This window comes from Colletotrichum higginsianum, chromosome 8, assembly GCF_001672515.1.
Source record: "Colletotrichum higginsianum IMI 349063 chromosome 8, whole genome shotgun sequence".
NCBI classification, from domain to species: domain Eukaryota; kingdom Fungi; phylum Ascomycota; class Sordariomycetes; order Glomerellales; family Glomerellaceae; genus Colletotrichum; species Colletotrichum higginsianum.
In genome coordinates, this window is record NC_030960.1 from 2,872,883 (window position 1) to 2,900,019 (window position 27,137).

General features: G+C 54.8%; 8 protein-coding genes across 8 annotated transcripts; 2 read left to right on the forward strand and 6 right to left on the reverse strand.

Annotated features, from left to right (window-relative positions):
- Positions 1 to 949: 949 nt before the first annotated feature.
- On the reverse strand, positions 950 to 2,289 carry CH63R_11833 (Choline/ethanolamine kinase; the record flags this gene model as incomplete). Its single annotated transcript, XM_018306807.1, has 2 exons — positions 950 to 1,471; positions 1,546 to 2,289. The coding sequence occupies 2 exons, from the start codon at positions 2,287 to 2,289 to the stop codon at positions 950 to 952; spliced, it is 1,266 nt and encodes a 421-aa protein (XP_018153648.1).
- Positions 2,290 to 4,706: 2,417 nt separating this feature from the next.
- Positions 4,707 to 7,007, forward strand: CH63R_11834 (Upf0171 domain protein; the record flags this gene model as incomplete). The annotated part of the gene is made up of 3 exons (XM_018306808.1): positions 4,707 to 5,532; positions 5,580 to 5,976; positions 6,032 to 7,007. The coding sequence occupies 3 exons, from the start codon at positions 4,707 to 4,709 to the stop codon at positions 7,005 to 7,007; spliced, it is 2,199 nt and encodes a 732-aa protein (XP_018153649.1).
- A 991-nt stretch (positions 7,008 to 7,998) lies between these two features.
- CH63R_11835 (Helix-loop-helix DNA-binding domain-containing protein) lies at positions 7,999 to 9,630 on the reverse strand (the record flags this gene model as incomplete). Its single annotated transcript, XM_018306809.1, has 1 exon — positions 7,999 to 9,630. The coding sequence occupies one exon, from the start codon at positions 9,628 to 9,630 to the stop codon at positions 7,999 to 8,001; it is 1,632 nt and encodes a 543-aa protein (XP_018153650.1).
- Positions 9,631 to 12,019: 2,389 nt separating this feature from the next.
- On the reverse strand, positions 12,020 to 13,820 carry CH63R_11836 (uncharacterized protein; the record flags this gene model as incomplete). Its single annotated transcript, XM_018306810.1, has 3 exons — positions 12,020 to 12,818; positions 13,196 to 13,236; positions 13,614 to 13,820. The coding sequence occupies 3 exons, from the start codon at positions 13,818 to 13,820 to the stop codon at positions 12,020 to 12,022; spliced, it is 1,047 nt and encodes a 348-aa protein (XP_018153651.1).
- A 1,863-nt stretch (positions 13,821 to 15,683) lies between these two features.
- On the forward strand, positions 15,684 to 16,960 carry CH63R_11837 (Golgi traffic protein; the record flags this gene model as incomplete). Its single annotated transcript, XM_018306811.1, has 4 exons — positions 15,684 to 15,906; positions 16,124 to 16,244; positions 16,596 to 16,746; positions 16,808 to 16,960. The coding sequence occupies 4 exons, from the start codon at positions 15,684 to 15,686 to the stop codon at positions 16,958 to 16,960; spliced, it is 648 nt and encodes a 215-aa protein (XP_018153652.1).
- Positions 16,961 to 18,453: 1,493 nt separating this feature from the next.
- CH63R_11838 (La domain family protein) lies at positions 18,454 to 18,642 on the reverse strand (the record flags this gene model as incomplete). The annotated part of the gene is made up of 1 exon (XM_018306812.1): positions 18,454 to 18,642. The coding sequence occupies one exon, from the start codon at positions 18,640 to 18,642 to the stop codon at positions 18,454 to 18,456; it is 189 nt and encodes a 62-aa protein (XP_018153653.1).
- A 285-nt stretch (positions 18,643 to 18,927) lies between these two features.
- Positions 18,928 to 21,427, reverse strand: CH63R_11839 (La domain-containing protein; the record flags this gene model as incomplete). The annotated part of the gene is made up of 2 exons (XM_018306813.1): positions 18,928 to 20,010; positions 20,075 to 21,427. 2 exons carry the CDS (start codon positions 21,425 to 21,427, stop codon positions 18,928 to 18,930), a joined length of 2,436 nt encoding a protein of 811 aa, XP_018153654.1.
- A 4,424-nt stretch (positions 21,428 to 25,851) lies between these two features.
- Positions 25,852 to 26,775, reverse strand: CH63R_11840 (uncharacterized protein; the record flags this gene model as incomplete). The annotated part of the gene is made up of 3 exons (XM_018306814.1): positions 25,852 to 26,074; positions 26,148 to 26,630; positions 26,702 to 26,775. The coding sequence occupies 3 exons, from the start codon at positions 26,773 to 26,775 to the stop codon at positions 25,852 to 25,854; spliced, it is 780 nt and encodes a 259-aa protein (XP_018153655.1).
- Positions 26,776 to 27,137: the final 362 nt, after the last annotated feature.

Consider the following 27,137-nt stretch of genomic DNA (forward strand, 5'->3'; position numbering starts at 1 on the left):
GGTCGACATGAGAGGGGAAAACGAAGTGAGGGTGGACAAGTTATGGCTGCTGTAACTGCAAGACGGGCGATACTTTCTCATATCCTAACGTATGATAGGAGGTTACGAATGCACACATGTATAATCACAACGCTAAAGCCAGACTGTCTTCTCTTTTTGCCTACATCTCCTGCCACTGCCTTTGCAACTAGCTTGACTTGTGGGTGTAATGGCTGATGGAGCAAACACTTGACGCCCCCAACTCGAAGGGGGGAAGGGAGCCGAAACCACGACCGTATGCCGCGCCATGGGCCTTGCCTCACCTCACCTCACCCTATCTTGGCAGGCAGGCTGAAAAAGGGGATCGATTCTTGGCTAAGAGGGCGGAGCTACTGTTAGACGAATCAGCACCTGATCCTCATTCGGGTCAAATCTGGAGTCTGGGAACCCATCCCAAAACCCGTCTCCTCACCTGTTCGGTACTACGTCCTGCAAGGACGCAACAGGTATAAGCCACCATGGGTTCTCGTGAACTTCCTTCGCGTAAAGCATGTTAGATTGAGCGCAAAGCATCGTCTTGTCAGTTGGTTCTGTCGGCCATGAACGTCCCCTCTTCTCGGTGATGGTTTTCGATTTCTCTCACATCACGGTAATTATAATGTTAATAGTGCATGCAATGAAACCCCATCTAAGGAACCCGCCCGAAACGCCCCGGAGCTCTTTCCTGGCCTTCGTCGAGCTCATGTTGAATGACGCCGGCCCGTGTCGATATCATGCTTCGCCCCCGCCGATCCATTTCTGTTTCGCAGTTGAAGTTTATATACAGAAACCCTTGCCAAACTTCTGCGGTGTGTTTTTTTGTCTTGGCTTGTCTTTTATCATGTTGTGTGCTTTCAGCTGGGTACTGTCGTCAGGCCTTGCGTCGATGGCAGAAACCTGAAGAGTCTGGTCACATTACCTCCTCGTCGCGTTATTCCATTTGTTCCCATCGTCTCTCGCGCAGGGGCATCTCTTTGCCGGCCGCCGCCCGGTCGCCTTCCTTCTCCTCTTTCCATGCCCAGTACTCAGACAGACGCGTCTCCGCATACGAGGCATAGTCAAAGTCAATCTCCGAGATGACAGCTTGGATCAGCGCCCAGATGCCCCAGTAGAAACCCGGCACGCCACGGAACAGGTCAACCTCGTCGTTGAGTTTCCGGGTCTCCGCCTCGATATCAACTCCCGTATTACCTTGGGAACACCTGAAGTATGAGCGGACGTATTCCTCAATGAACTCTCGGCGTTGGGACTTGGTGGGCAACACGTTGTAGTCGCAGTCGAAACCACCCCACTCAGCGAAGTGATTGGCGATGTCGAATGCTGCCGGGGAGGGCGTGGCGTACTCGTAGTCAATGAACGTCACTGTGGCTTCCTTCTTACTGCCCTTCGCAGGCAGGCTGCTCGGCAGCACAATCACGTTTCCGCTCAAAAGGTCGCAGTGGGCAAAGACGAGCTGTTGAGGGAGGGAGGGAGCAGTCCATCAGCATCCAGTGTTATATCAACAGGTATCAGGCAAGTGTTACTTACACCATCGGCACCAAGGCCGGGTCGTTGACTGAACTCCTTCACGATATACTCCAGCTCCCTCTGGAGCTTCTCTTGTCTCTCCCTTTGGACTTGAGTGTTGATAGGCAGCGCCAGTATCCACTTCTGCATTACGGTCCACAGGTTCGGCACTGGCTTGCCAGGTGCAGCGTTCTCGATGATAGCATCTGGGTCTTGGTCACCGTTTGCACCGTTCTCGTCGACATGGCTGTTCGCTGACGTCGGGTGCGTAATGCAGGGCACGGTCGCATGCCACTGGGCCAATCTACTAGCGACAGCCCTGTAGATGGCGGGTTTCCTCAGGTCCTCGGGGGATGTGACGCTGCCCTTAATGAAGCGATAGATCATGCCATTCTGGAAGCGGGCAAGAAGCTCGGGAGCCAGTCCGTACTTCATGAGAAGCTCGTGGTTCTGGGCCTCGCGCTCGCGGTCGATGAGGACAGCGGTTCCATTGCCGTATGCTCGAAGGAGGATAGCCTCCCTGTCTATATCCTCCTTGGACCAGCCCTTCCGCTTGTTGATCGCCTTTAGCAAGGTATTGGTGATGCCGTCGGTGAAGCGAATAAATTCGATGTTGGAGTCGTCGGAAGCCCAGTCTGGTCGAACAGTCAGGATTAGACGAGTCGCGGATTGCTGGGAATCTTCGCTGTCGTAGGAAAGGGGAAGTATTCGGACGTGGGGCAACGCCAACCCGTTAAGGTGGCCGTTGTTTGCACCTTGGGTCATGATTTGACCGAAGGGGACTGAGCAGGGGAAGGGCACGTGCTGCTGTGTCGAGAGGGCAGGGACAATACCGAGAGGCCAATTGTAGGATGGAAATTGCCCCGGTGAATGTTGAGAACGACGGCGACGGGGTTCTTTAGTCGAATATATCGTGCGACACTGGGTTGTCGTGGAAGGGGTTAAACGCGGGCTGGGAATGATAAGGGGTAGAAGATGAAGGGAGAGCGAGAGCGGTAGATGGTATTCGAGGGAGGGGCGGGTGGGCGGTGATGAGGTCGTGCGACGCAAAAGGCCGGGGTGCTTGGTGTGAGAGAGAAAGAATGAGAGAGAGGAAGCAGTGATGGCGGGAGGGTGTGGGTGGGTGGGGATTGAAGGGTTGATATTCGAAAAGTGTCGAGGAAGTAGAGAGTCGTCGGGTATGTTTCTATTTATTTGTTCTTCTCCTTCTTTCCCTCAGTGCCGCCGTTAGCATCCCTCTGTCATGCTTCCGAACGACCCTAGTCGCTTTGGCTTTTTGTTTACGAGAGAGGGGCACGAGACCTTTTCCCTCGCTCGTGCGGAGACGAAAATTGTAATAAAAAGGAGTCGTCGCTAGGCACAGTATGGTATGGTGGTCGCTAAGGCGAGATCGTCGTTGAGGAGAGATTGCGTCGTGGCTATTCTTCTTTTGTCGTCGGTCAACAAATCGGGGCAAGAAAAGGCAGGAAGGGGGTCAGAGAGGCAGAGCGAGAAGGAAACAGAGAGCATGTGAAGGTGCAGAGCAAGCCACCACCACCATTCTGCTAATTGCCTAGGTAGGTACGGATCCACTGACGGGTTTGCCACAGTAAGGGTCGTGGTCGAGCGGGGGCGAGATTGGGGGTCTCTGTGACACTTCCCAACACATTTACTCAGTACCTACTCTGTATGCTGTAACTCTACAGCAGGTAGGTAAAGTTTAGGGAGGTGATACTTCGAGATAGAAGCAGCCAGCAAGTTCACTGTGGGCAGCAAGCGTGGCACGCGGTCTGTCTGCCTCGACAGCCTTCCACCGTCATTGTTGCCTCTCATCCGCCAGTAAAACCGCATCCCCCGCTCCCCGTCGTCACCTATAAAGTGGAATCACTTGGATACCACCTCTCAGGGCCTTGCAGCTGCCGGCGCATGCCGTCTGACAAGCCACAAACGGCCTGGCCTGGATGGCCCCAATTCCCATCTGCATCTCCTCCGGTCACTGAGCCCTTCCTTCCATGCCCACCAGCAAAACACGCGCCTTATTCGAAGCTTCTACGCTGGAGTTTCGTCGTCGTCGTCAGGGCTGGCCAGTGTGGTTTTGGTACTGCGGTGCTCCCTCCCCTTCTTCCCTAATGTCTGCCGAGACGTCCCCCTATTCCCTTCCCGAGGAAAGATCGACACGAAAAAACAGGAACAAATTGCTTTCGATTTTCGCTGCGAACGTGAACGACTTACTCAGTACGCCAACGCTATCCAGCGCAGCGCTGAAACGGAAGGTTTAGCCTTGAATATGCATGCCTAGGAGTGCGCGCTCAGCGCGCCTCGGATCGTTTCCATGAGACCCGCCCATTTGATTTGTTGCATCTCCACGTCGTAAATATTGGCCTCCTCGATAAATCGATCAAAGTTGGGGGTTGGGAGGTTCTCACCGACTTATCGTGTGTCTCATTCCATGCAGTCTAATCAAAGCCCAGCCCCAGCCTCTGGGTGAAGTCGAATGCTATGTCTTACCGGTACCTCTAACACGCAAGGATTATTTACCTACTGCCTAGGTAGGTAGCGGGTTTCCCCCAAATCCAAAGGCATGTGACTGCATGCCTAAGTCCCGCAATACCGCAGTGGGAGAGCCGTACAAGGCCTGTACGTCACAGACACCTAGACACTCCGTACTGTACGTATGTAGATTTGGTCTGAGAGCCTCAAACCTCAACTGCTGCTAGCTGTGCTCGGACCACTTCATGCTCCACCGCCTTGACAGCCCTCCGCTTAGCCTTAGGTGGCTTTACGCCCATTGGCCACGCTCCTCCTCGTCTCAAATGCCATTCTCAGATCCATTACCCTCCTGCCACAAGCTTGACTAACCAGACAGACCACTACCGTCCTACTCCGTACCTCCTCAGACATCACACTAAGTCAAGTCGGCAGCCTATTTCATCCCACTGACCGAGCTGAGAACCCGATATCCGCCTTTTTCACACCCCACGCCCAACTTCAACATCGGAGAACGTTGAGCGCCGGCCTGTCTACCTAGCCCAGCGCCGCTTCTCACTCTATTTTTGCTCCCTTGCCTTTGACACAGCCAGGACCTAGCCATGACCGCTGGGGAATGGCAATGTTAGCAGAACAACATTAACAGACCGGAACTGTTCACGCCCATTCATGCATGTGCGCCCCTACGTCTGTGACCATCTCTTATCGCTCCCGAGATGGCGCCGCCCGTGCTCCCGAGCCCGTCCAACTTCCTGGCCGTGGCACTGGTCATCAACAGATCCCGTGATGGCCCCAACTTCGTCTTTCACTACCCGCCACATGTCTTACCGCCCAACGCCCAGTCGAAAAATCACGAGCCATCCGACGGGTCAGCCGAATATGATGACATCTTGCTGGAGCGTCTGAACCAACCTGGATCGCTGGATGCCGATAACAACGGCGATGACCTCCAGCAATGGACGGTCGGAGACGACCACCTGGTCACGGAGGAGGGCACGCAAATTGTGCCTTGGGAACATGTGGCTGGTTTTCCCACCAAGGACCTCGCCAGCATTCTGACGCCGGGAAGGGCCTATCACAAGAAGCTCTTCCAGCTATCTCTGGATCCATTGTACTGTGTATCTTATCCTATACACGTCCCCGAGAGCGGGACGTGGAAGAAGAAGAAAAAGAAGAAGAAGGGCAAAACGGAAAGAGCCAAATCCGTCCGCACAGAAGAGTCGGCCGTGTTGGTCGATTTCGATCCAAACGAGGACAATGAAGACACGCCTAATGGCGCTGATGCGTCGCAAATCGATTCGAAAGAGGAAGAAACCACTCAACAAGACGAGGCTGATGATAAGCGTGCCTCCATGACGATGTTCAACCTGGTCTTCATCATGAACCCGAAGAAGCACGAGGCCAAGGAACTTATTGCTACCCTGTATCTGAACATCATCAAGAAGGTCAATAAGGCCTACAAATACTGCCAGCAGCACAGCGAGTTTGTATGGAAGGAGTCGAAGCGCATATCGGCCTTGAAAGACAAGGGCCGAGAGGACAGTAAGTCGGACTTCGGATCGCTCTTTGCTATACTGACATGAAGGTAGAACGCAAGATGAGCTCACTATGGAACGAGATTCTAGCCACGTCTTCTCTCGCAGCTTCGGTTCAGGACATCTATGAGGCCGTCTCTCAAAACAAGATTGCTGCTCTCCAGCTTGACACGGCTGCTGGGCCCATAACCCCGTCCGTTCAGATCCCCGTGCCGTTTTACATCACGGACCTGCACAACTACGGGCAGACGGAGCAGAGGGGTCTGTGGCTGACGACGGCCAACTCATTCATTGGTGAAGACACCATCGACGAGCCTGGGTTTCTCGATCGCAATTTTGCGTTGTTGTTGATGGGCGACGAGAAGAAGATCATCGCCGAGCTGCAGGCCGATCCGGATCCTAGCACCGTCGCCATGGTTGAGTTTGCCCGGCTATCAAAGCCAACGCAGTCGTACGCGCCACTCTGTCTTCTTCTTCTATCTGTGATATTCGCTAATTGGGTAAAGATTCTGTCAAGTCGGTCAGAGCAACGTCTTGACGTTAAGCCAGGTCCGCAAATACGCCCAGCACTTCATATTCTGGCGCCGTGCCATTGCCATACCCCCTCTTCACGCACGCGACGTTTACATCATGTCGCCAAACTGCGACACGCGGAACCTGCCCAAGGCAAGCCTCGAGTGGCAAAAGACATTTCCCTTGGCGCCACCGCTCACCAACTTCCTCGCCGAGCTATCATACGCCCCGCGACCGTACAAGCACTTCTGCCCAAGCAAGGCCCACCGTCCGACGTACCTCGCCATGCTTGCCTGGCTCATGCGCGGCGCCTGGGTAACGCAACTGTGCACATTTGCCTACGTGGTTGTCTGGCCCGAAATCATCTACGAAGTCGAGCACAAGATCGAAAGCGACGAGTTACGCAAGGCTGATGACACGTCGTCCCTCGGCACCAGCAACAATACCCTGGGCAGTATGGGTCCCGAACCAGTTGGCGAACACTCCGAGGCTGATGATGGCAATGGCGACGGCATGGGCGCGAGCAGCAGCAGCGCTGGCAATGGCGGCATAGCCGCGCATGTGCCGACCCAGATCGAACAGGCAGCAGAGAAGGCACGCCTCGAGCGCATCGCGGAGAAGACACAGCGCGAGGCGGCCGAGAAGGCGACGGCACATGCGCGCAAGGTGCCGCCTGCCGCGACGGATCACCCGTCAACCAACAACGCACCACACCTGGCGCGCATATCGCCGTGCATCATTGTGGACGCCAAGAAGGCAACCGGAAAAGAGTCGCTTTACCTTGCGGCCATCGGCACGCGGCTTGGTAAAGACCTCAAGGTCGCCAAGGCATGGCAGACCTTTTGGAAGTACTTCAACGGGCAGACGGCACTCGAGAGAATCGCATTGCAGGAGGAAATGAAGCGCAAGGACGCGTGGAACCTGCTGACGGCGATGAGTGAGCATCTTATCTGCGTAAGACACTGGTAGGTATGTCGCTTGGTATTGTCTCCCGTAACGAAAGAGGCCACAGTCGTGCCTCTCGAAGGGCAACGATTGAAAAACATGTCTGGGACACGACTTCCTGTGTCGTGCTCCGCGGGGTCATGGTAATCGCTGTCGTAGAATATCGATCCGAGGAGAAATGAGATCTCAACTTTAATCCATCACCAAGATATAGGACCACTATCATCTTGATATGGAATAGCCCAAGGAGAGATGGTGCACTTCAGAGAAAAGGTGGGGGGCATCATTGTATGTGCGTGAAAGGGGAGGGGGACAACCACAGCGCTATGTTTTGCTGAGGCGAAACGGATTCACGCCAGGGGGTAGATGATCAGTGGGATGCAGGGTCAGTACGGGTATATAAGAACCAACTTGATCTGAACAGAATATGATTTGGACGCACGAAGGCGCAGGAGAGCATTAAGATAGATAGAAGCCAAAGCTGGAAAGCAATTCCATAAAACGGATAAACAAACTGCAATAGGGGCCACCTGTCCAGCGGAGATAAAAACCTGCGACACCGTTCTCGATACATAAGGTGAAAGGAGAAAGAAGCCGAAGAAAAAGCCAGTGTAAATGCCTATCCGATCCCACCAGAGGTATCACGTCTGCCGATAGATGAATGCTCGATAAGGAAACCCAGAAGAACCCAGAATTGAGACCCAAGCAAGAACCCCATGAAAATCAAAACACAAATCATTTCCTTTCCTCCACGATATGCTTCGCTGCCCAATTGCGAGCCTCCAGCCGCCAGGTAGGTGCCCCCCACAACGCCGTTCCCAACCGAAATCCTCGAACCCCCTCAACGACCAGATGGATGCAAGAAAAGGAAGAAGGCCTGCGCTGATGCAAAGAAACGGGTAGGTGAGTGTGGGGGAGTAGGATATGAATGACTGCCCCTCCCTGCTGAGACATGGCCGCGGTGGTGCTAGCATCACTTCCATAGTGGAGGAAAGCTGCCATGAATAACACAGTCCTATTGTGTCAAATCCATGCCGAACTCATCCTCTTCCTTGAAGTTGAGTGATGCTGGGCCGCTGTCATCGTCATCAGGGTCGTTCCAGAACTCGTTGCCGGCTCCGAGATCATTGGTCAGACCCGTACCATTGCGGTTGTTGTTGTTGTCACCCGGGCTGACAGAGACAGCCTCGGCCGAGCTGCCTGAGCCGTTGAGGGGTTCGCCGCGGAAATCAGTGTGATGGGGTACTCTGAGGCCGGACCCGCTCGTGCGCGTGTAGCCCATTGTGTCGTTCTTGGAGATGGCTTCCATCAGCTCGGTTTGCATGCGCTTCTCATCCTCAGTCAGCTCGAATGGAAAATGGCCGCCGAGTTCCGCAATGGCGTTCATCAGCTCTTCCTGCTGCTGAAGCTTCAAATGAAGCATCCACATCAGGTCTCTTGTCCAGCTGACAGCGCCGTTGAGAATATCTCCCTTGTTGGGGCCCTTGTCCTTGTCCTCGATAGGGAGGCCGGTCGTGATGTTGCCTGTCGCGCCAGCTGCGCGGCGCGCGCCTGGACCGGCGAGACCCGAGGTGGCTTGGGAAGGGTTCGAAATGCCGGACAGCGTAGGCGACAGAGGGGTACCGTTCTGGATCATCTTGCGAATCTTCTCATCCTCCAAGCGATGCGCAGGCACCAGTCGGCTAAGGTCCTGGATTCTCTCATTGATGTTGTCTCGTCGACGTCGCTCGACTAGGTTGTGGGACTCTCTGCGCCGCTTTCGTTTCATCTCCTGAGACGAAACTGCACCGCCAGGCTGGACACCAAGCTTTGCAGGCATCGAAGTGCCACCCTTCATCATAACTTCGTTGAGCTGAGCAAGCCCGGGCTGGATAGGCGACGAGAAACCGGAGCCATACGACGCTGCCATGCTGCCCGCAGGGGTCTGCATCCATTGGCCTCCAGAGGGTGACTTCTCGTGGATACCTTGGGTCCGGATAGACTGAGCGCCGAAGCCGGAAGACTCCTGTGTCGCCATGGGCACGGAGTGCATTGCCGACTTGGGAGTCATGGGGCTGCGGGTATTGGTTGAGGAGCTCTTCCGTTGCATCGCCTGAGCCATCCTAGCTCGGTTTTTAGCGTTGAGGTAGTTGGCGTCAGCAGCCTCACCAGTCAGCTCCGAACCAGCCAAAGGTGAGCCGGAGTAGGATATGGGAGATTGAAGCGAGGTGCCGAGCGCCTGGCGGTGGTGCATCTGCCCGAACTGCGAGTTGTTGAAACTGTGAACGAAGGGGCTCTGGATTGGATCGCCGTCTGGAGTGTTGGAGTAGCCGTTGATATGGTTTTGGTCCAAGCCGTGGTGAGAACCGTAGATGGTCTGGTTGAAGCCCATGCCCATGTCCGACATCCCGCCGGCAAAGTCTTGGCCATGACCATGCATGCCGGGCTGGGCCTCAGTCGGGCTTCCAAGACCATCGAGGAGCTCGTCGTCGCCGAAGAGGGCGGAACCACTGGAGAAGCCGCTTGGGTTGTTCGCAGAGTTTGAGTTCGAGTTATAGTTGTTTGAGTAGGATGATCCATAGTTTCCGCCCATGGCCAGGTCATTGGGATCGATGCTCCCGCCGCCACCGTGGGCGCCGTTAAACTGGCCGAAGCCGTGTTGTGCCATTGCGTGTACTACTCGTACGGAGTTGGGTAAGGGTGCGGTAGAGGTAGGATGTGGTTCCGCGATTCTCGAGAGCCTTCGCAGACCTGGTATTTATTGCTCACACCGCTTCTTTCGGGTGAGATGTCGACCCCAAGACGAAGCTGCGACGGTTGAGAAGTATTCGGACAAGGACGACCTCGAGGGTGTGGTTCTGGGGAGTTGCGAGTTAGCGATGCGACCTACATGGTAGCGATGTTGCGCAGATCAGAGTTGCGCCGTAACGTGCAGCGCGCGCGACGATTCCCTTTCGTCGCACACACACGAACTGGTGGTTGGTATTGCGGATCTTCTCCACACTGTTCAAGACAGCTCCGAGCGCCACCGAGGCAAGAGAGTGAAAATGCAGACGAGGAAACGAGGCCAAGGCAGGACTGACTCACCGAGCGAGAGAGGCAGAGATAGAGGTTGTGCCAGAGAAAATGGACGAGACCATGCGATGTTGGCTGACAGCAAACAGAACCGTTGTTACACGGCCATTCAATGCAGTGCAGTCAGGTGCGGGGGGAGGGGGATGGCGTCCTAGGCAAGTAAGGCGGCCTTGAGTCGGAGCGATGCGAGGGTGGGAGAGAGTTGAGGGAGATGATGGCTCTGTCCGGCTGTCGCACAAGGTGTCCAAGGGTGAGTGATGGCTGTCTGGTGCTATTGAAACAAGGCAGATAAGAAAAGAGTAATAGTGTTCGTTGGGTTTTGGAGCGAGATGGAAGAGGGAGAGGAGCTGGCTCGTTTTTGCTGCGACGGGATGGAAATGCGGTGTCGGGGAGCCGGGGGGGGTCGTAATGTGAGTAAGAGGAAGTGGAAGTGGTGGTGCGGTGCAAGAGGAGCAGCCCCGAGGCTGGGCTGGGCTGGGCTGGCTGGCTGGCGAATAATTAGTTTGGTACTTCGTGTTTTACGGACAGACGTGTGTGGTGTCGAGTATTCGTTAAATGCACGATGCACAAGAGCTAAGGTAGCCCATGCGGGACACCAACGCCGAGGGAGACGAGGGGGATGGAGGGGCGAGGGTGACCAAGGTACCTCGTATGGGGGGGGAGATGGGGACTGGGGGTGGGAAAATGGGGTACACAGTTGCCTGCGGAGGTGGAAGAGAGAGGAAGAGCGTGTGGGCTGCTAGAACGTAGAATGTACCTTTGGGGGAAGAATAGGTGGACAGTAACAAACGCCTTCCGTCCAGTGTACCTTGACGAGTACGTAGATTGAAAACGAGAGGGGGGTTGTTCTCTGCTATGCTGCAAGGGAGTGAAAGGGTTAGGACTAGCACATCGCCCGGATACTATCTCTGGAATGTGGAATGAGAGGGCAAGCCTGTGTGGGCGATGCAGGTTCCAGGCTTAGAAACAAGGGGCCATGAAGGGGTTTGGAGTGGAGGGCTTGCTAGGATGCAACAAGACGACTTGGGGTCCAGGACTTTAACGTATTGTCGGGTGTGCTTAGGGTATGACAAGTCTCCGGACTGGGGTGGATGAAGGCATGGGCCAGAGGAGCGGAGAGGAGAGGGATGAAGCGACGCGACGCAAAAACCAAAGAAGCTGACTTACGGATTTAAGAGGATGAGTGGTGGGTAATGATGTAGGTGCACGGCGGCTGTTGTTCCTTTTGAGTTGTGACGAGAATGCTTTGGCTTGGCCTGCGTCTGACGCTTGACGTTGCACAGGAAGTAAGAACCGGCGGTGGTGGACGAGAAGGAGAAAGAGGAGGAGGAGGAGGGCAACTCTTCCTGTTGTCGGTGGGAGGAGGGGGGGAGCCTATGAGTGGTCTAAGGCGGTGGTGTGTGCTGCTCCTTGGGAATGTGTGTGTGGTCTTGATACTGCTATTACTACTGTGCTTTTTCGGCTGCCGCTTGCTCTCTGACAAGCTACCAGAAGGCAGGATAACAGACGGAGCCAATGTTGGTAAGAGGTGGCGGGCAAGAGGGAGAACAGCAGTATGTGGTTATGAGAAGTGTGCGAGACGGATAGGACGGAGTACTTGTCGCCGGTTCGGACGGGTCGGGGACTAATAGTCGTTCGACTCAGTTGCTGTCGGCCTTCGGGGCTCTAGTACCTCGATTTTCTAGACTTGCTGACGTCAAGGAATGTACTCGGGACTTGGGGACGAGACAGTGTAGCGTTATGTGATGTGCGGACACCAAAGCGGAACGTGCAACCAAGTTGGGCTGACGGCTTTCTTTTGCACCAGTCAGATATCAGATGCGTCGCGCAAGTGGTAGACGCAAGGGAAAAGAAGGGGGGGAATTGGTGTGAGGAAAAGAGCCAGGCCGATATGTCCGTACAAGAACTGGTGGCGGAAGAGGCGGTTGCGTGAACCGCGGGAGGCAGGAAGAGAGTAATAGGGAGTTAGTAATCCACTAACCTTAATGGCGATGTGTTTGCTTCTGGAGCAAGGGTTGAACACTCTGAGCGTAGCGGTTCGAAACGTCCCGAGCGTGTGGTACAATGGAAGGAGCGCCGCCGGTTGGGGCAGTGGAGCTTTGTAGACGAAAGGGTTCCTCCGCGGGAAATGCGGCCTGGGTAAGTGTTGATGAGAGAAACTGGAGATGGATGGTGGCTAGGCTAAGATCGGGGTCGGAAGCCGGCTCGGATTTGCAGTGCACCGCGATCCCTGCCGATCGCTCTTTGTTTGTGCGACTTTCCACGATTGTCTCTGGGGCTGCCGTCACTGCGGGCGCACTCGGAGGGTGAGAGGGGAGAACAGCGTGCAGGGGATCTGTCAGCTCGGGTAGGTGAAAATAAACAGGAAGAAGAGATGATAAGGGGATGTGAGAAAGAAAGCGACGTAAGGCAATGAGGTGGCCGTCGGGGGAGGTTGCGCCGTTAATGTCCAGCGGCTGCGAGTCGAGCAAGGCAAGCGCCAAATTGAGTTTCGGCCTGCCGATGGCTGGAGCAAAGCACCCGGTGGTAAGGTAGGTGGGCAGGTACCTAGTTGGCCAACGGAGGACGGGAACGTGGAATGAGTCACCAACGATGGATTTGCCTGTTCTGTCTCGCAGATGTTGCTGCGGTCCGGACGACTGGCAATGGAGATAGTCGCAGAGCGGGCGGACAACCTGGGTTGCTGAAATGGCCGGAGTGGCAGTACCAAGAGGCGGATTGAGAGCAGGGCGGGGGTTTCGGAGCTGGCGGGCTTGGGTCTTTTTGGACAGCTTGCGCAAGCTGTGGGCAAGATTTGTTTGGGCTGGAAAATCACAGCCAAGATTGTTTGCTGCTGATACGGATGCAAGTGCGTTGTTCCCGGCTATGTGCCTTCCCTTCGGCCTGGTCTTGCAATTTTAACCCAGCGTCTGGGTTGTAGTTGGCGACGGTGGAATCCGGGGGTGCGTTTTTTTTCTATGTAGTCTTGGCGAGCTGTGCGTCGGGGAGTCCAAGTACACGTGGGTTTCTGATGCATCGGATCAGGAAGTGGGTAGTAATAGTTGTCGGGACGTTGTTATTTCTATCATTCCATTTCATGTCAGATTCATGTTCTGATAAATTCTTCTTCTTCGTCCCCTTAGATCGTCTCCCGACTCCAAAGGGCCACATTCACATACCTCGTCTTGAACAGTCGCTTCCAAATCAGCATGGGCTCGTTCTGTCGTTTTTGGTTTCGCTTCTGTCCTTCTATCTTCTCTTTTCTTCTCTTTTCCCATTCCATAGGAGAGGGAAACGCGCTAGCATTTATACAAAGGAAGGCCGCGTTCTACTAATAAACACCACATCATCTGGTCGAGGCTTGTCACTTCACCTGCGTCTCCTGACTCGTCCCATATTCTGGGGGTGGCACCCCCGGCTTGCACCTCGCCGGAGCGTTTTGGCAACCTCTGACCCGCCTTTTCGCTCGAGTCGGGACCTGGTGGAGGGTCGGTGGAGCAAAGGAGGGAGGGCACCGGCCGGACCCCGTGATGCCTCCAGTCAGCTAACTAAGACACCAACCCACCTCTTGGACCCGCGCCGGCCGCGACGACTCACGACGCGCATCGGGACCTGCTTAAGGATCGGCCAGAACATGATGGTCATGCACTTCGGAGTGTCTGGCTTGCCCTCAACAGAGAACATCACGAACTGCTTTGTCCTGGGCTGCTCCATGACTCCTAGACGTGGCCGGCCAGGAACCCGGGGCCAGAGTCGCCCTAAAATGCCCTTGGCTCGAGGTATGGGATTCTGTCTCAAGCCCATTATCACCTTGTCTGAAACCCGGTTTTCTCTGCTGCGAGAACACCTTACCCATGGCATACATGCCGAACCAAGATTCTGGTTGGACGACGGGAGGGCGCCATCACCTTCTGAGGCCAACACAATCGCCGTCATATTTATCATTCCTATAAGGGAAAGTTCTGCCAGTGTCTGCCCAGATAGTTGGTTTGCTGGCAGCTGGCATGGAAGGGAGAGCCGTATCCGAATCCCGAGACTTTTAACGTCGTCAAAACAGCCGCCTACTTCCGCTACACACTTCACCGTCTTGACTCGTTTAGTTACCTTGGGCCTTCTTCCTTCCCGACGTCCCTCCAGTTTCGATCACAATAGGACTGACCGCTATGTTTGCGCTGGCACACACCCACTCACACCTTTTTGTCAGGCAATCACCTCCTACCTAGGATATGCCGTCGCGGTGCTGTGATGCGATGCAAGACGCCATCGAGGCTTCCCAACACCGCGTGTTCCCTATATTACAAATCCGACAAACCCCTCAGGCAGGGTCTATCTCCTGGGAGGGTATTTTGAAACGAAGAGGTTTTGCAGCAGTCCGCTCTTACCTCTTCGACCATCAGCGCCCTTGGCAGAGAGGTGACCATCGGTACCACAACTAAATGCCGGGCGCCCTCACCTTCGGGATATGGCCTTGACCCTCCCCTTCATGCACGGCTACCAGCAGCAGGTCTCGAAGCTACAGCCGTACTGTACCCATCGACTGGATACCTACCCGTGAATGTACAAGTCTTCCAAGGGTTGCATACCTAGTAACGAGGGAACGGGGGTCCTTCCAATCATGTGTTGCCGATTAGGCGATAAGAGTGGCCTGCAGACCCATTCGACGCACAAGAGAGAAGGTAAACCAAAGCAAGCCATCAAGTCTGGTTGGATGGCAAGTAGAACAGGGTGGGGTCCAAGGGGTTGTGACTTGACAGTACTTGTTGGTTGGTTGACCAATTCTTGCAGAGCCCACCACAAAGGTAGGTAAAGGAGCACGTATCCCCCCTTGGCGCGCAAGGTTGGGGGATGAAAGCCACCATTGATTGGCTAGGCCTGACCGCGCTTGGTCTGCCTCGCTCTGAGAGACTGAGACATCATCAAGCTTGCGCTGCCTTGCCTCGCCTTCCATCCATCTCAACCTCCGTTCCATTCCATCAACACCATCCTTCCCAACGAGCCAGCCCTTCCGACTTTGTGCAGCATCCGCCTCAGCACACCCCTCCTCCTCCTATACCTCCATATTGCGCAACCTACCAGATTTCTTCTCCGCCTTCGCCGCCGCATTCACCCTCCTCGTCGACGACAAACTTACGTTGCAATTACGTGGTGCGGTACGCGCGGATACTAGGCTACCACCAAAACGACCGACAGCATACGACGCATCCCAACTCAAACAGGTGGCCACTGGATAGCCCACCCTCTTTGCGCATTCTCGTCGTACGTGCCTTCCGACCCTCCCTCTTATCATGCCCACGACCACGGTCCTGTATATCAACCAAGCTGATCGTCTTGGCTGTGGAGAAGCAGCTCTACATCCGTTTCCTGGACGCTCGTCTACAACGCTACACCTGTTTCTTCTTCCTGCGCCCTCCTAGCAACTAGCGACAGATATCACCCTGGTCTAGTCCCTGGGCCAATCACGTTGCTGTCGCAAACCGATCGCGAGCGAAGCTGCCCTTCCCGATACTGTTAAGGTCTGTCACTTGACCATATACCCGTCGATACGAAGGAAACGTTCCTGTTTCTTGCGCCCACCTTCGTTATCTACCGAGACTCTTGGAGAAAACAGTCGCTGCGTATAACTGCGTCATCTCTACATCTCGCGATTTTTTGGCGTTCATCGACACCATGGCGTCCACCTCCTTCAGAGACTCGATGAACTCCCTGGGCTGGTCGCGGCGGGACCAGGATGTCCCCGTCAACACAGCGCAGCAGAGCGGCCTCATGTCATCCATCAAGTCGCTCAACCCATTCCAGAACAATAGTTACATCCAGCTCCCGACGACCGAGGGCGCCGGTGCGCCTCTACCTGCTGCCAACCGGAGGGAAGAGGAGGAAGGCTTCGCAACCCGTGAGTCATTTTGCCTTCGTCCACCTCGCAACCCAGCAGCTCGAGGATAGTCGGCCCCAGCCCCAGGGCTTCCGGGTCCCCTGCAGCAGCTATGATCTCTAGTCTGGTCACCATGTCTTGGTTTGCCATGTGAGCAGGCGGGCTTGCACGGTGGTGGTGTCGTGCTCGCTTCTTCTCCTCCGCAACAGCCCCGCTGACGTATTGTTTGCTGTTCTAGTGAGTCGATGGGATCGTTTGCTCATCTTCGGTGCCTGCAACCTGGGCGCCCTTGCCTGCTTCGTCCTCTGCTTCGCCTTCCTCCCGGTATTGTCTGTGCGGCCGCGCAAGTTTGTTATTCTGTGAGTGCCCGTATGGTTCCTTCTTATCTGTAACTCGTTGCCTGGCGTTACCCCCCTCTCCTTCCCAACACATAGACCTCTCAGCCTGGCTAGTTGCCGGCACGGCAGATCGCCGGAACAAAGCTTGGATCAGGCAACGAGGCGCCTTATCGCAGAGCTCTGCCCCCCTACACCTAGCCGCCTCTCATGCCAGATGATCTTGCATGGCAGGCTAGCTTGGATACCTCGTCCGGTGACAGGGCGACGTGATTAGCCGATCCACTAGAAGTCAGGCTTCGTCCCGTCCTGATGGCGGTTCCTCGAAATGCCTATTAGTTGCTGATATGATTACTCTCTTTTATTTTATTTTAGATGGACGCTTGGTTCCCTGCTTTTCCTGGCATCTTTTGCCGCTGTAATGGGCCCGATGGCTTACGCGAGGCACCTCATCTCCGGTACACGTTTGCCCTTTACTGCGGCCTACTTTGGATCGCTCGCGTTATCCATGTACTTTTCGCTCGGTGTAAGTTGGAATGCAGCCGCAAACATGCTAGCAGAACCCTGGTTGACATTCCGCGTCACAGCTTCGCAGCACTATTCTCACCTTGGTTTCGGCTCTCGTCCAGCTCGCTTGCCTCGTGTGGTACCTTGTCAGCTACTTTCCCATGGGCTCGAGTGGTTTACGGTTGGCTACCACATTCGGAGCCAGAAGAGCCGCCGCCTGGATGACCGGGTAAGGATGTCGGACACATGTACATTATTTATCACCGGAGAGAGAAAACACGGCGGTCCAACAGCGGCCAGTCAACATAAAAGTGAGGCGGGGAGGGCAAAACATGTATCATCAGTTTTCGGCGTTGCTTCTCGTGGTTGCACCTAATCAATCAGAAGAGCGGTTGACGAAGAGAAAGTAGTAATGAAGAGAAAGTGAAAAGAAAAGAAAAGAAAAGGCGACACCCCTTTCCCTTTGATTTCGTTATTAGGTGTGTCCTGTCTGCAATCACCGTCTTTTTCCCCCATACGTCCTCTCCTGGGGATGTAGCTCGGAGGCTTGTTGTGCGCCGGAGAGAGAAAATGGTGTGGCAAGATCAAGAAGAAAAAAGAATGTGCTTTGTCTGCTTTTTTTCTAAATACTTGGGGAGAGTAGAGTGTGTAGAAAGCTGAGGTTCGGGAGCCTTCCCTCCTGGCCACCTCTTGTGAACCTCTGTCCCAGGAACACAGCACCAGGGGCCCTGGCTGTCGTTCAATAACGGCATGGCCATCCATAGTAGGAGTGCAGGCAACCAAGCAAATCCACAAGTTCTTGACCCAAAAACATTAACGCCAACCATTCCATATTTATTCATTTTTTTTGTTTGCTTGTGTAGCTCGTGCCCATACAAACCCACCACCAACGTATCTTGTTCTACGTGGTGATGCGCTCTGCTTTCATTCTTGTTCTCGTGTGCGCCGAAGAACCAGAGTAGCGAGAAGTCTAGTAGAAACATGAACCACCACCTCCAAAACCTCATCTTGTGACCGCTCGAATGCATTTCATGCCCATCCCCATCCTATCCCTATTTGATTCCCTAGAAAAAGAAAAGAAGAAAAAGACCAAGTGGAAGCTATGTACATAGCAAATGAAAAAGGAAGAAAACTTTTTTCTTCGTCTAGCAACAAGAGGAGAGAAAGAGAAGGGAAACCCATCAACGATGAGGTAGAAACCACCCAAGGGAGGCAGGAGGGATAGGCCGATGCTTATGACATGTCGGTCCTACGTCGAGTACGTCGGAAGGAATTTCCATCAGCCCGCGGCCGGAGCTTTATCCTTGCGGGAGAGCAGCTTACTTCCTCCAATCCAGGACCAAACCTCACCTCTCTCCAACGTCCCTCGTGCGATCTTCTGATTAATCTGCCCCGTCTCGATTATTTCTGATCCAGCCCCCTCCATGGGCATATTGCATTGCAGGCCACCCGGCAGCAATATCTTTACAATCCCTCCACTCCTTGACGAGAAAGAAGCAAAGAACTTTTCCAATCGTTCAGTGACGACAGTAAGGGCGGGTTCGCTTCGACGGATCCCAAGAAACGCTGCAAATTCAACGGTATTCGGAAAGAGCGAAAGATTGCCCAAGATCAGGTTAGGTGGTGTGGTGTGTAATCGTAACCTCCAGAACCTGGCAACTGTCGAAGAAACCCCTACACAAGCTGCGTAATTCGTAAAACGTTCTTATCTTGTCGCCTTCGGCTCTCAGGATATATCGGCCTTGGCAGCCAGTTCTATCGCTTGTCCGTAGAGGAACTCGATATTACCCAGGGGCTTTTCCTGTTCGCCTTGGAGAACCGTTTCGTAGTAGGCAATCAAGTTCTCGAGACCAGTTGTGCTGACCATCTTCCCTGTGGCGTCCGCCACTGCACATGCCCGAAACTCCTCAAACATGTCCAAATCAAAATGCCGAGCCAAGAAATGAGACCAGAAACGATAAAGGGATATCATGTCGTCGGGAATCTCCCCAGCTAGAGCGTCCCGCCTTTTAGAAAGCGCGCGTGTACGAAATTCAGGATATGGGACGTCGTCAATGGGAGACTCCGTAACCGAGTTCTCGCCTCGGACACGCATCACCAGATGTGCGCGTTGAGACGGGCTCGACATGTCGCTGCTGGTGCTGCCGCTGCCACCTGATGCTACCTCTTCGCTACAGCACACAACGTTGCCTTCATCCAACTAGGACTCAAGGGCTTCAGCAGGCTGGGCGTGGTTGCCGTTAGTCAAGGGCACAGCCTCCGCGTGAGCCTCCGCTGAGCCGTTGACGAGAGACTGGGTCTTGGACTCCAGCTGCGAATGAGCGGCGGCCGGTGAAGCCTCAGCCGTCTGCTCAGGAGATGTTCCCGGCTGAAACTCGGGAACCTGGGCCGAAAGCTGCGTATCAGGCCCGGAACCATTCGCCGCGCCATTGGTCTGTCCGGCAGGCACCTCGGCAGGGTAGGCAACATAGCTGTTCTCAGTGCCGTTGGGGTAAGCGGAAGGCGAAACAACAGGGTAGTCACCCAGCATTCCGTGGTCATACGGGGCCATGGCATGAAGCGAGCGCGGGTAGAAGTATTGAGGTCCAGCATTGCGCGCAGACTCGAACCGCAACTCCATCTTGGAGTAGACGAACTTCTGCCAGTGCGTACGAGAGCGCAGCCTCTCAACGCCATCGTCTCCGATAACGTAGTCCAACTGGGGGCACTCGGCGCAAATTGAGCGCAAAGTCTGAGGGTCAGCCACAGTCCGAACTCTGGAGAAGCCAAGCACAAGATCCAAGGGCACAAAACCCTGGCTGTCCATGTGCTTGCGCAAAAATTCGTCCTTCAGGAGGTTCTCGACAGAAAAGTAGTACTCCAGTTGAGGAATCATGAGGTGTCTGGTTTGCTCGTAGAACGCCGGGTAAGAGCCGGGGGTCATGGGCATGCCATACTCCCAGGAGCCTTGACTCATGCTTGTCTGAACCTGACGCATGCGGCCAGAGTTCGAAGGGCCACCGGCCCCGCGGAAGGCACCGGAACCGTTGGACTGACCGCGGCCGCCGCGGCCGCCCCGAGACTGAGAGTTGCTGTATGAGGGGGCAAAGCTGCCGTTCTGATGCAAAGGGGGGCTAGTGTACTGGCGGGGACCTTGAGAGCCGAAAGAGTTGCCGTTCCCCATGAAGGAAGACTGCTGGGTGTGCATGGGCACGTTTCCGGGGTGGCCTCCGCGGCCTCTGTATCCGCCACGGCCCCTGTCACCACGACCTTCGCCTCTCTCTCTAACCGGTCCAGCCTGTTCCTAGGTCGTGATTAGTACTGGTATTTAACGAAGCAAACGACAGCATAAGCGGGATGCAACTTACGCTGGTGGCATTAGACTGTGACTCCTTGTTGCGCTCGCCCGAGCTAGGTGCTGCCGGTTTGCGCTGCTCCTTGTTGGACCCCTCCATGGAGGCACGCTTGTTCGCGGCAGGTGGCTGGGAGTTCGTTCTGGCCAGAGCGTTACCATCTCGGGCGCGCTCGCGGCCCTCACTTGCAGCACTCTTGGTTTGGGCAGCAGCACCGGCAGGCTTATCGGAAGCGGCGGCGGCGGCGGCACCGTGGCCACCGCGGGAGGTAACGTCGCGTCCGCCACGTGCTCCGCCGCGTCCTCCTCGAGATCCTCTCACGGATGGGATGGGGGTAGAGAACTGGACAGTAGGTACGAAGTCCATGCGCTCCCATTTGTCCTTGGAGCGTCCTTTGGAGGCGGCGTCTTCCTGGGCCTCGGCCTCTGCCCGCTCGACCTTGTCGGAGGGCTTTCGCTTATCCTCCTTGATCGTCTCCTTAACGGCCGTCTCGGGCGTGGGCCATGACTGGACATCACCAACCGGAGGGGGTACCTCGGTAGGTCGGCCGTCTTTTTCGGTCACTCTGGAGCCACGTGCGCCGTTCCTGCGGACGGCAGCTTCGCCGTCGCCGACCTTGCGCTGAGATTTGTTGGTGCTGACAGCACCGTTGGTCGCTTCAGTGGCGTCGACGGCCTTGCTCTTCTTCTTTGATTCCTGGCTGTTGGGCCAAGCATCGGCGGGGTTGGACACATTGGGGACACCGTTGGATGCGGGGAGGGTGACAGAAGTCTTCGCAGCCTGCGTCTCCTTTCGTTGGGTCCAGATATTGACCGAAGGGAGCGGCGCCTCGACCAGCTCGATTTTGGGTTGCACTTCCTTCTCCTGCTCCGCGGCCTTCTCCTTCTTGGCATCCTCGCTAGACTCCTTTCCTGTCTTACCCTTTTTCGGCTTCCTAGAGCCCTTCTTCGGGTCGGCATCGTCGGTCACGCGAGTGGAAGCACTTGCCGACCTTACGCTCTTCTCGCTTCGGCGCGCCGAGCCTTCGATAGAGGCATCCTCGTCATCGCGTCGAGAGTCGGTGACGGAGGCAGCGGCGGATGTGTTGCTGGTGTTGGCCTCGGTCGGGGCCGAGGGAGCGTCCTGCTTGGTGGCGAGCTGGGCCTTCAAGGTAGTATTTCTCGAGGGCTCGTCGTCAACGGAGTCGTTGCTCTTGACGGCGTTGGTATCAGCCGTGGATTGTTCACCGCTTACCGAGTTGGCGGCGTCCTTGCCGCTCTCAGTGGGCTGGGTTGCGGATGTAGTAGCCGCCTGACCCTTGGCGGCTTGGGCGTAAGAAAATGCAGTAGCCATCGTGTCTGATGCTAGGTCTGAAGCAGAAATAGGCATGCCTCTAAGAACTGTTGTGGGAATGTCGGACCAGGAAAGATGATCGACGGATCCAATCCTGCCAGGCCCCAAGGTGGGTAGCCACGAACGGGCTGTTTTGTATCCTGCCGTAGGGTAAACCGAGGTCTACCAGCAACTCCCTGGGTGGACAGACCGAGCCTATCCGCGGGCTCGGGGGGAGGAGAGTTCGGTCGGGCGGCTTGGAGGGCCGTCGGGAGAATTAGGTGTCGATTGACGTCGTCAGGAGTCGCAAGTCGAAATGGAAAGGCACCCAAGGGAACAGGACGAGCGGGAACTGCTAGTCCAGTGAAGCCGACGTGGTGACTTTTGTTGGGTGAATGCGGGGACGTAGTTCCGACGGAGGCACGCGAGTGGTGAATCTCAGCAGGAGCGAGTATGACTGACAGTGTCCGAGGGGTGGTGGAAGCGGTGTTCCTCGCAACGATGTAGCGGGGTTGGGTTGAGGGTAAGTCAACCGGACGGGTTAGGGTGGGAAGGGAAAGAAGCGAGGCGTTCCGGAGATGCTCGGGCTGCGGCGATCCAAGGAAAATTGAACGACGGCAAACGCAAGGCCTCGTTCGATTGGATGACTTCGTTGTTGGCTTGAAGGGTCTCGCCGGTCGTGTGCGAATCGTCCGCTATGTGTATGGCGAATGGAAATTCGGCCGGAGCAGGACGAGAGAACTGAAGAATGACCACAAAGATGCCGCGTATGGGTAAGTTTGTGGAGGAGGAGGGTGAGGAGGAGAGAAGCCTGACAATTAAGAAGATTGTGTGGTGGGGAGAAAACCTTCAGAATAAAATTCTTTTGGTGAACGAATTTTTTCAGGTTGTAGGTGGGGACTGCGATGTTTGAGGCGGGCAGGGCGGGCAGGTTGAGGAAGGGGTCGTTCAGCGCATCTTAGGGGAAGGTGCCTTGTCCGTGAATCAATTTCAGGGCGCACTGCTCAATGTTAAGCAGGATAGTGTGGCCCAGACAAAGCAGGTTACAGTGAATCATGCACCTGAAATGAATGAGAGGAGCAGTACCTTGGTTGCCCTGCCCTGGGGTTCCTGCCTGTCCGTCCCATTATTTCTCCAGTGCCCCGCCGTCCCGGCTGTCCTTTACGGGGGGCGGGCGGTGACCGAAAAATTTCCCACCTGAGGCAGGGTCGGCAAGGTGTCTTGGCCAGTCAGAAAACACAAATACCTGACGGCCTCCGGCGATCAGGGCAGGGAAGATTTAAAAGTGCTATGGCAACCCGACAACAGCAGCGCGAAGTGCTTATATAATCAACGCCGCCGCAATGTTGGTCTATTGCATACACTTGCGGACACACTCCATCTTCGGTTCGCAACAGTCCAGTTTTCGGGCCGTCCAAGGTTGGTTCGCCTTCTATTACCCTCACTGTTGCTCTGCCCATTGCGACCTTCTGCACAGGTGTGCCTGCGTCCATCCCTCCGGTTCATTGTCGGTTCTGGTGGGGTTGCGCGAATATATGTCGGTTGTTGGCTGGGCCAAGGGATTTTTTGGTCCCTTTCATGTTCTATTTGTGTGTGGTAGCTTTCTGCTATATAAATCCTTCGTTGCTCTCGTGTGTTATGGGAGTTTGCAACGTAATGCGAGTGTTGCCAACCAAAAAACGCACTGTACATGATGCACTGCACCATCCGCTCGATCGGGCAGATATATGTTCGAGGTTTGGCCAAGTCGCTTCGTACGACCTAGATAGGTAGATATTACTGAATGCTCTGCTCAAGGCGTACCCACTCGATGAGACAGCTTCTGCTTCCTTTGTCTGCCCCTTCGCATCTTACTCGTGGGAGACCACTGACAACCAAAACACGTCTCCTTAGAGCTCTCGTCTAATGTGTGCTCGGCTCGGCGAACCTGCCGAGTCTTGTGGGCAGCAACTGGGCGTCGGTGCGTGCCGCGGTAGGATGCACAATTAAACCCCGCCGCATTTCTTTCCGAATTTCATGACACCCCCACCTGAGTATTCTCGGTACGTACATACCTACGTCCCAGATGTTGTGTATCACACGCACAATTCCTTTCCCATTTGCAATAGCAGGGCTGAGGGCTGGATTTCCACCTTTGCGAGCCTGCGTTGCAGCCATTCCCCGCGCGCTGCAGCATTGGCTCTCAAAAGCGCGCCCCTCAAGCGCAACATTAACAACACAATGCGTCGAAGTTAGGCAACTGCGGCTACACGATAAAGTCTGCTTCTTTCGCGCCAAGACCCCCATTTACCATCCTCGGGTTGATCATTCGGCGCCTTTCTCCGTTCATGGGTCATGAGGTGATACGGAAACGTACCAGAAGACAACGTCACCTAGCCATCAATCATTGAGTGTATCAAAGCATCAACGCTGTCCACTAAGTTGCTATGCCCCTTGATCTTCTTTGCGTTTGAGGATCAGCAGCAATCCCTGCATATGTATTAGTCATCGACGACACCTCCCACGCTGGGGGCTGGCCTTCTGATTGTATGCCCATCGCATTCTAATTAGCTGGGAAAGGGAGGGGGGCTGTGCTTTAAATCTGTAGAAAGGGGGAGGGTGGTACTGCACTAGACAGACACTGTTACTATTCTGTCCTACGAGGAGACGGAAGATGCACGATCTGACGGCAGCTTTGTAGCTTCGAGCACCCCGGTTCCGATGCTTCGGGCGGCGAAGACAGTTCTAGCCTTGACAACGATGATGTTAAGGACGTTACACAGTGATAAACACAAGGTGTCCTTCAGAGAGTTTCCACGGGAAGTTTCAGTTGCTACAGAGGACGCAGGATGGAGCGTGGTCTTGCGGTCTGGTCTTGAAGGTAGACACCACCTATCATCCTTGCAGGTGAACCTCGTAATCGCCGAGTCTATGTGAATGCAAAAATGATGCTTTATGGTATTCAACTCCACATCGATTACTAGCCAGGCCAGTTTTATTGTATGTAACCCTATCCGCAGTCGAACTTTGAGAATCGATTTTCCCTTCATCCCCTTCGGTGACCGGGGGTTCCTACTCTGTTCTTCACAGTCATTGATTCTTCACCAGGGGGCCCCAGAAAATTTCTTCATCTTCTCTTCTATCTGAGTAAAGTGAAATGACTCGTCTTCCGAGCTTCTTGGCCGTGCCGGACTCGACCATCCGGTCCGTGGGAACCACATTCAACTCCGTCCCCGCGGGGTCCTACCATGGCCCCTATCTGCGAAAGGGGTACGATGGATAAAAGATAAACGAAGAAGATCATTAGCGGGTAGGGGGTGGACGTCAACGATCCCCATGACAAAATGTATGAATATGCCTTTTCTCTCGGCTCACAGCAAGGACTTCATGTAATCGATGCAGGGGCTTGCGTCTGAGTGAGCGATAGACTCATGAAATGAAAAGCCTAGACTACACTTCTGAAAGAGAGGGAGAGGTGGACTTGTTCCAGCGCAATGAAATTATTGCTGTACTGTTTTCGCCAGCATTGGGGCGTGTTGGGCTGCCGCTTGCATGCTAAGATCGTGCTGGAGCTAGTAGTATCTTCTGGAGGTGGTTCTGGCTGCGTCTTGACATTCCATTCCCATTGCAGTATTGATGTGGCCCGACGACCTGTCACGTACTGCTCGGTACACGTGTTGTTATAGTAACTACAAAACATTTTGAATTGCCATGTTGATATAAGTCATGGCGTCACCAGCTGCCTGAAGGCCGTCATTGTCTAACGAACCGACTGCGTAAATACACCATTTATTTGAGTAGGAAGAACGCTATGGAATTGAAAATGTCAAATCAAACTGCTACAACGAGCTCAATCCGTTGGCAGGCCATGCAAGTTTTGTCAGTTCCCCCTCAGAATTCGACCTGCGACTTCGAGGCATGCCTCTCAAACCCGCCAGCTACTCCGCGAAACCGTCGGTCCGGTCCGTCAATCATTTCAAGCATGCACCAGATAAATGGTAGCAGTAAAATGGGTCCCGTATAGAGACACCCGTCTGGTCAACGTCTGTTTACATGTAACGATGACGAGGAGGATGGCTCTGGAATTCGAACAACGACCCTGGCCAGTCAGTAAAGCGTTTACGAAGTCAATGTGCCCAACCTACAAAGTCGACACGCTTGTTTCTGAATCTTTTCATTCCAAAGGTGCAAAGTTGAGAGATTTATCGACATTAACAGGGGTAAGGCTCACTTGGTCACACACTGGGCATTCGTCAGTCCTCCCCATATCACATCAAAGCATCAGATGTGCGTTATTTCTATTGAATTAACAATCCCCTCGCATTAATCATTATTGCTTTGCCGTGCAATACATACAAGGTTGCTCGGCCACAACCGGGGCAGTGCCCGTGAACACCGAAAGAAGCAGGCATCAGTCCAAACAGTCATTATCTACAGGTTGTCATACGGTTGCCTCACGATTACAAATCTTGAGGAGGGGTTTCCCCTGTCGGAGAGATTCCCTAAAGGGCCATGACAAGGCCGATGATGGCGGCAACGCCGGCGAAGCCGTTGACCATAGCAGTCGGGGCAGCATTAGGGGCGTTGGTGGCGGCCGGGGCGGTACCAGAGGCATCGGATCCGGTAGCCTCACCAGACCCGGTAGCCTCATCGGACCCCGTTGCAGAGGCTTCGCCAGTGGCGGTCTCGGTCTCGGTGGCGACAGTCTCGGTAGTAGTCGCGGTACTGTTATGGAGTGTTAACGACGTGCTGGCAAGAAGCATGCACAAGTAGAGAAGGGCGCCGGGAAGCAACTTACGCGGTGGTGTCAGCCTCCTCGCTGGTGTTCAGGACAGTTGAGGTAAAAGCGCTGCCGGCGGAGTCGGTGCCGGTAACGACACTGGGGGAGAGTGAGGGAAGCAAGTCGGTGGTGATGACAGTGGGGATCGGCGTAACGGTAGCAGATATGCTGGTGGTGATGGTGTTACCCTCGCTGTCGGTGGTGGTGACGGCAATGACAGTGGGCACGGCAGTACCGACGACGGCGGTAGGACGGAGGCTCTCAATTGCCGATTCCAGAGCGGCATACTGGCTGACATAGGCGGTAGGGATGGCGGCAAGGAACCAGGTCGGGGTGCTGGTGGCCTTGAGGACCGAGTAGACGTAGGACCGGACGTCCCCTGTGACCCCAGCCGCGCTGGCAGCGGAGCCAAAGGCCGAGGTCAAAGAGTCCCACTGAGACTCGGGGATGTACTGGGAGATGAGAGCATCAGCAGCTTGGGTGAAGGCGGGAGCGTCAGAACTATGTCTTTGTCAGTCCATATCCAACGTTCGTTTTTTGAGGCTCGAGTGTCTTGATCAGGAGTGTCTTACGCTTGGCGGGGCTGGACAGGGTTGGCAGCAGCAAGATTGGCAGCGAGGGCCAGGGAGAGAACGGGGGACTTCATATTGGTAGCTGTTTTGAGGGTTGGGGGGTGTATTCGAAGCTGAAGGTTGGTTGGGTATCACAGACTCTTTAGGGCGGGTACGACAGAGCGCTTCCTAGGGGTTATCACTGGCTGGCTGAAGCAAACAAGAGGGGAGACGAGCGAGAGAGACAGAGAGAGGGATGCAGGTATATATAGGGTGTAAGAAGAGCGAGCTACGAGAGACAGCTTCGACTGGTTGGCCGTTTGTTTAGATCCCAGGTAGGTCTTGTCGGTGATGCGGTCAAGAAACAAATGACGCCGTACGCGGTCGAACAGACTGGGTACGACCAGGCCAGCACGAATTGGGGAGCATGGCAACAGCGACAGTGGTGGAAGCGAGA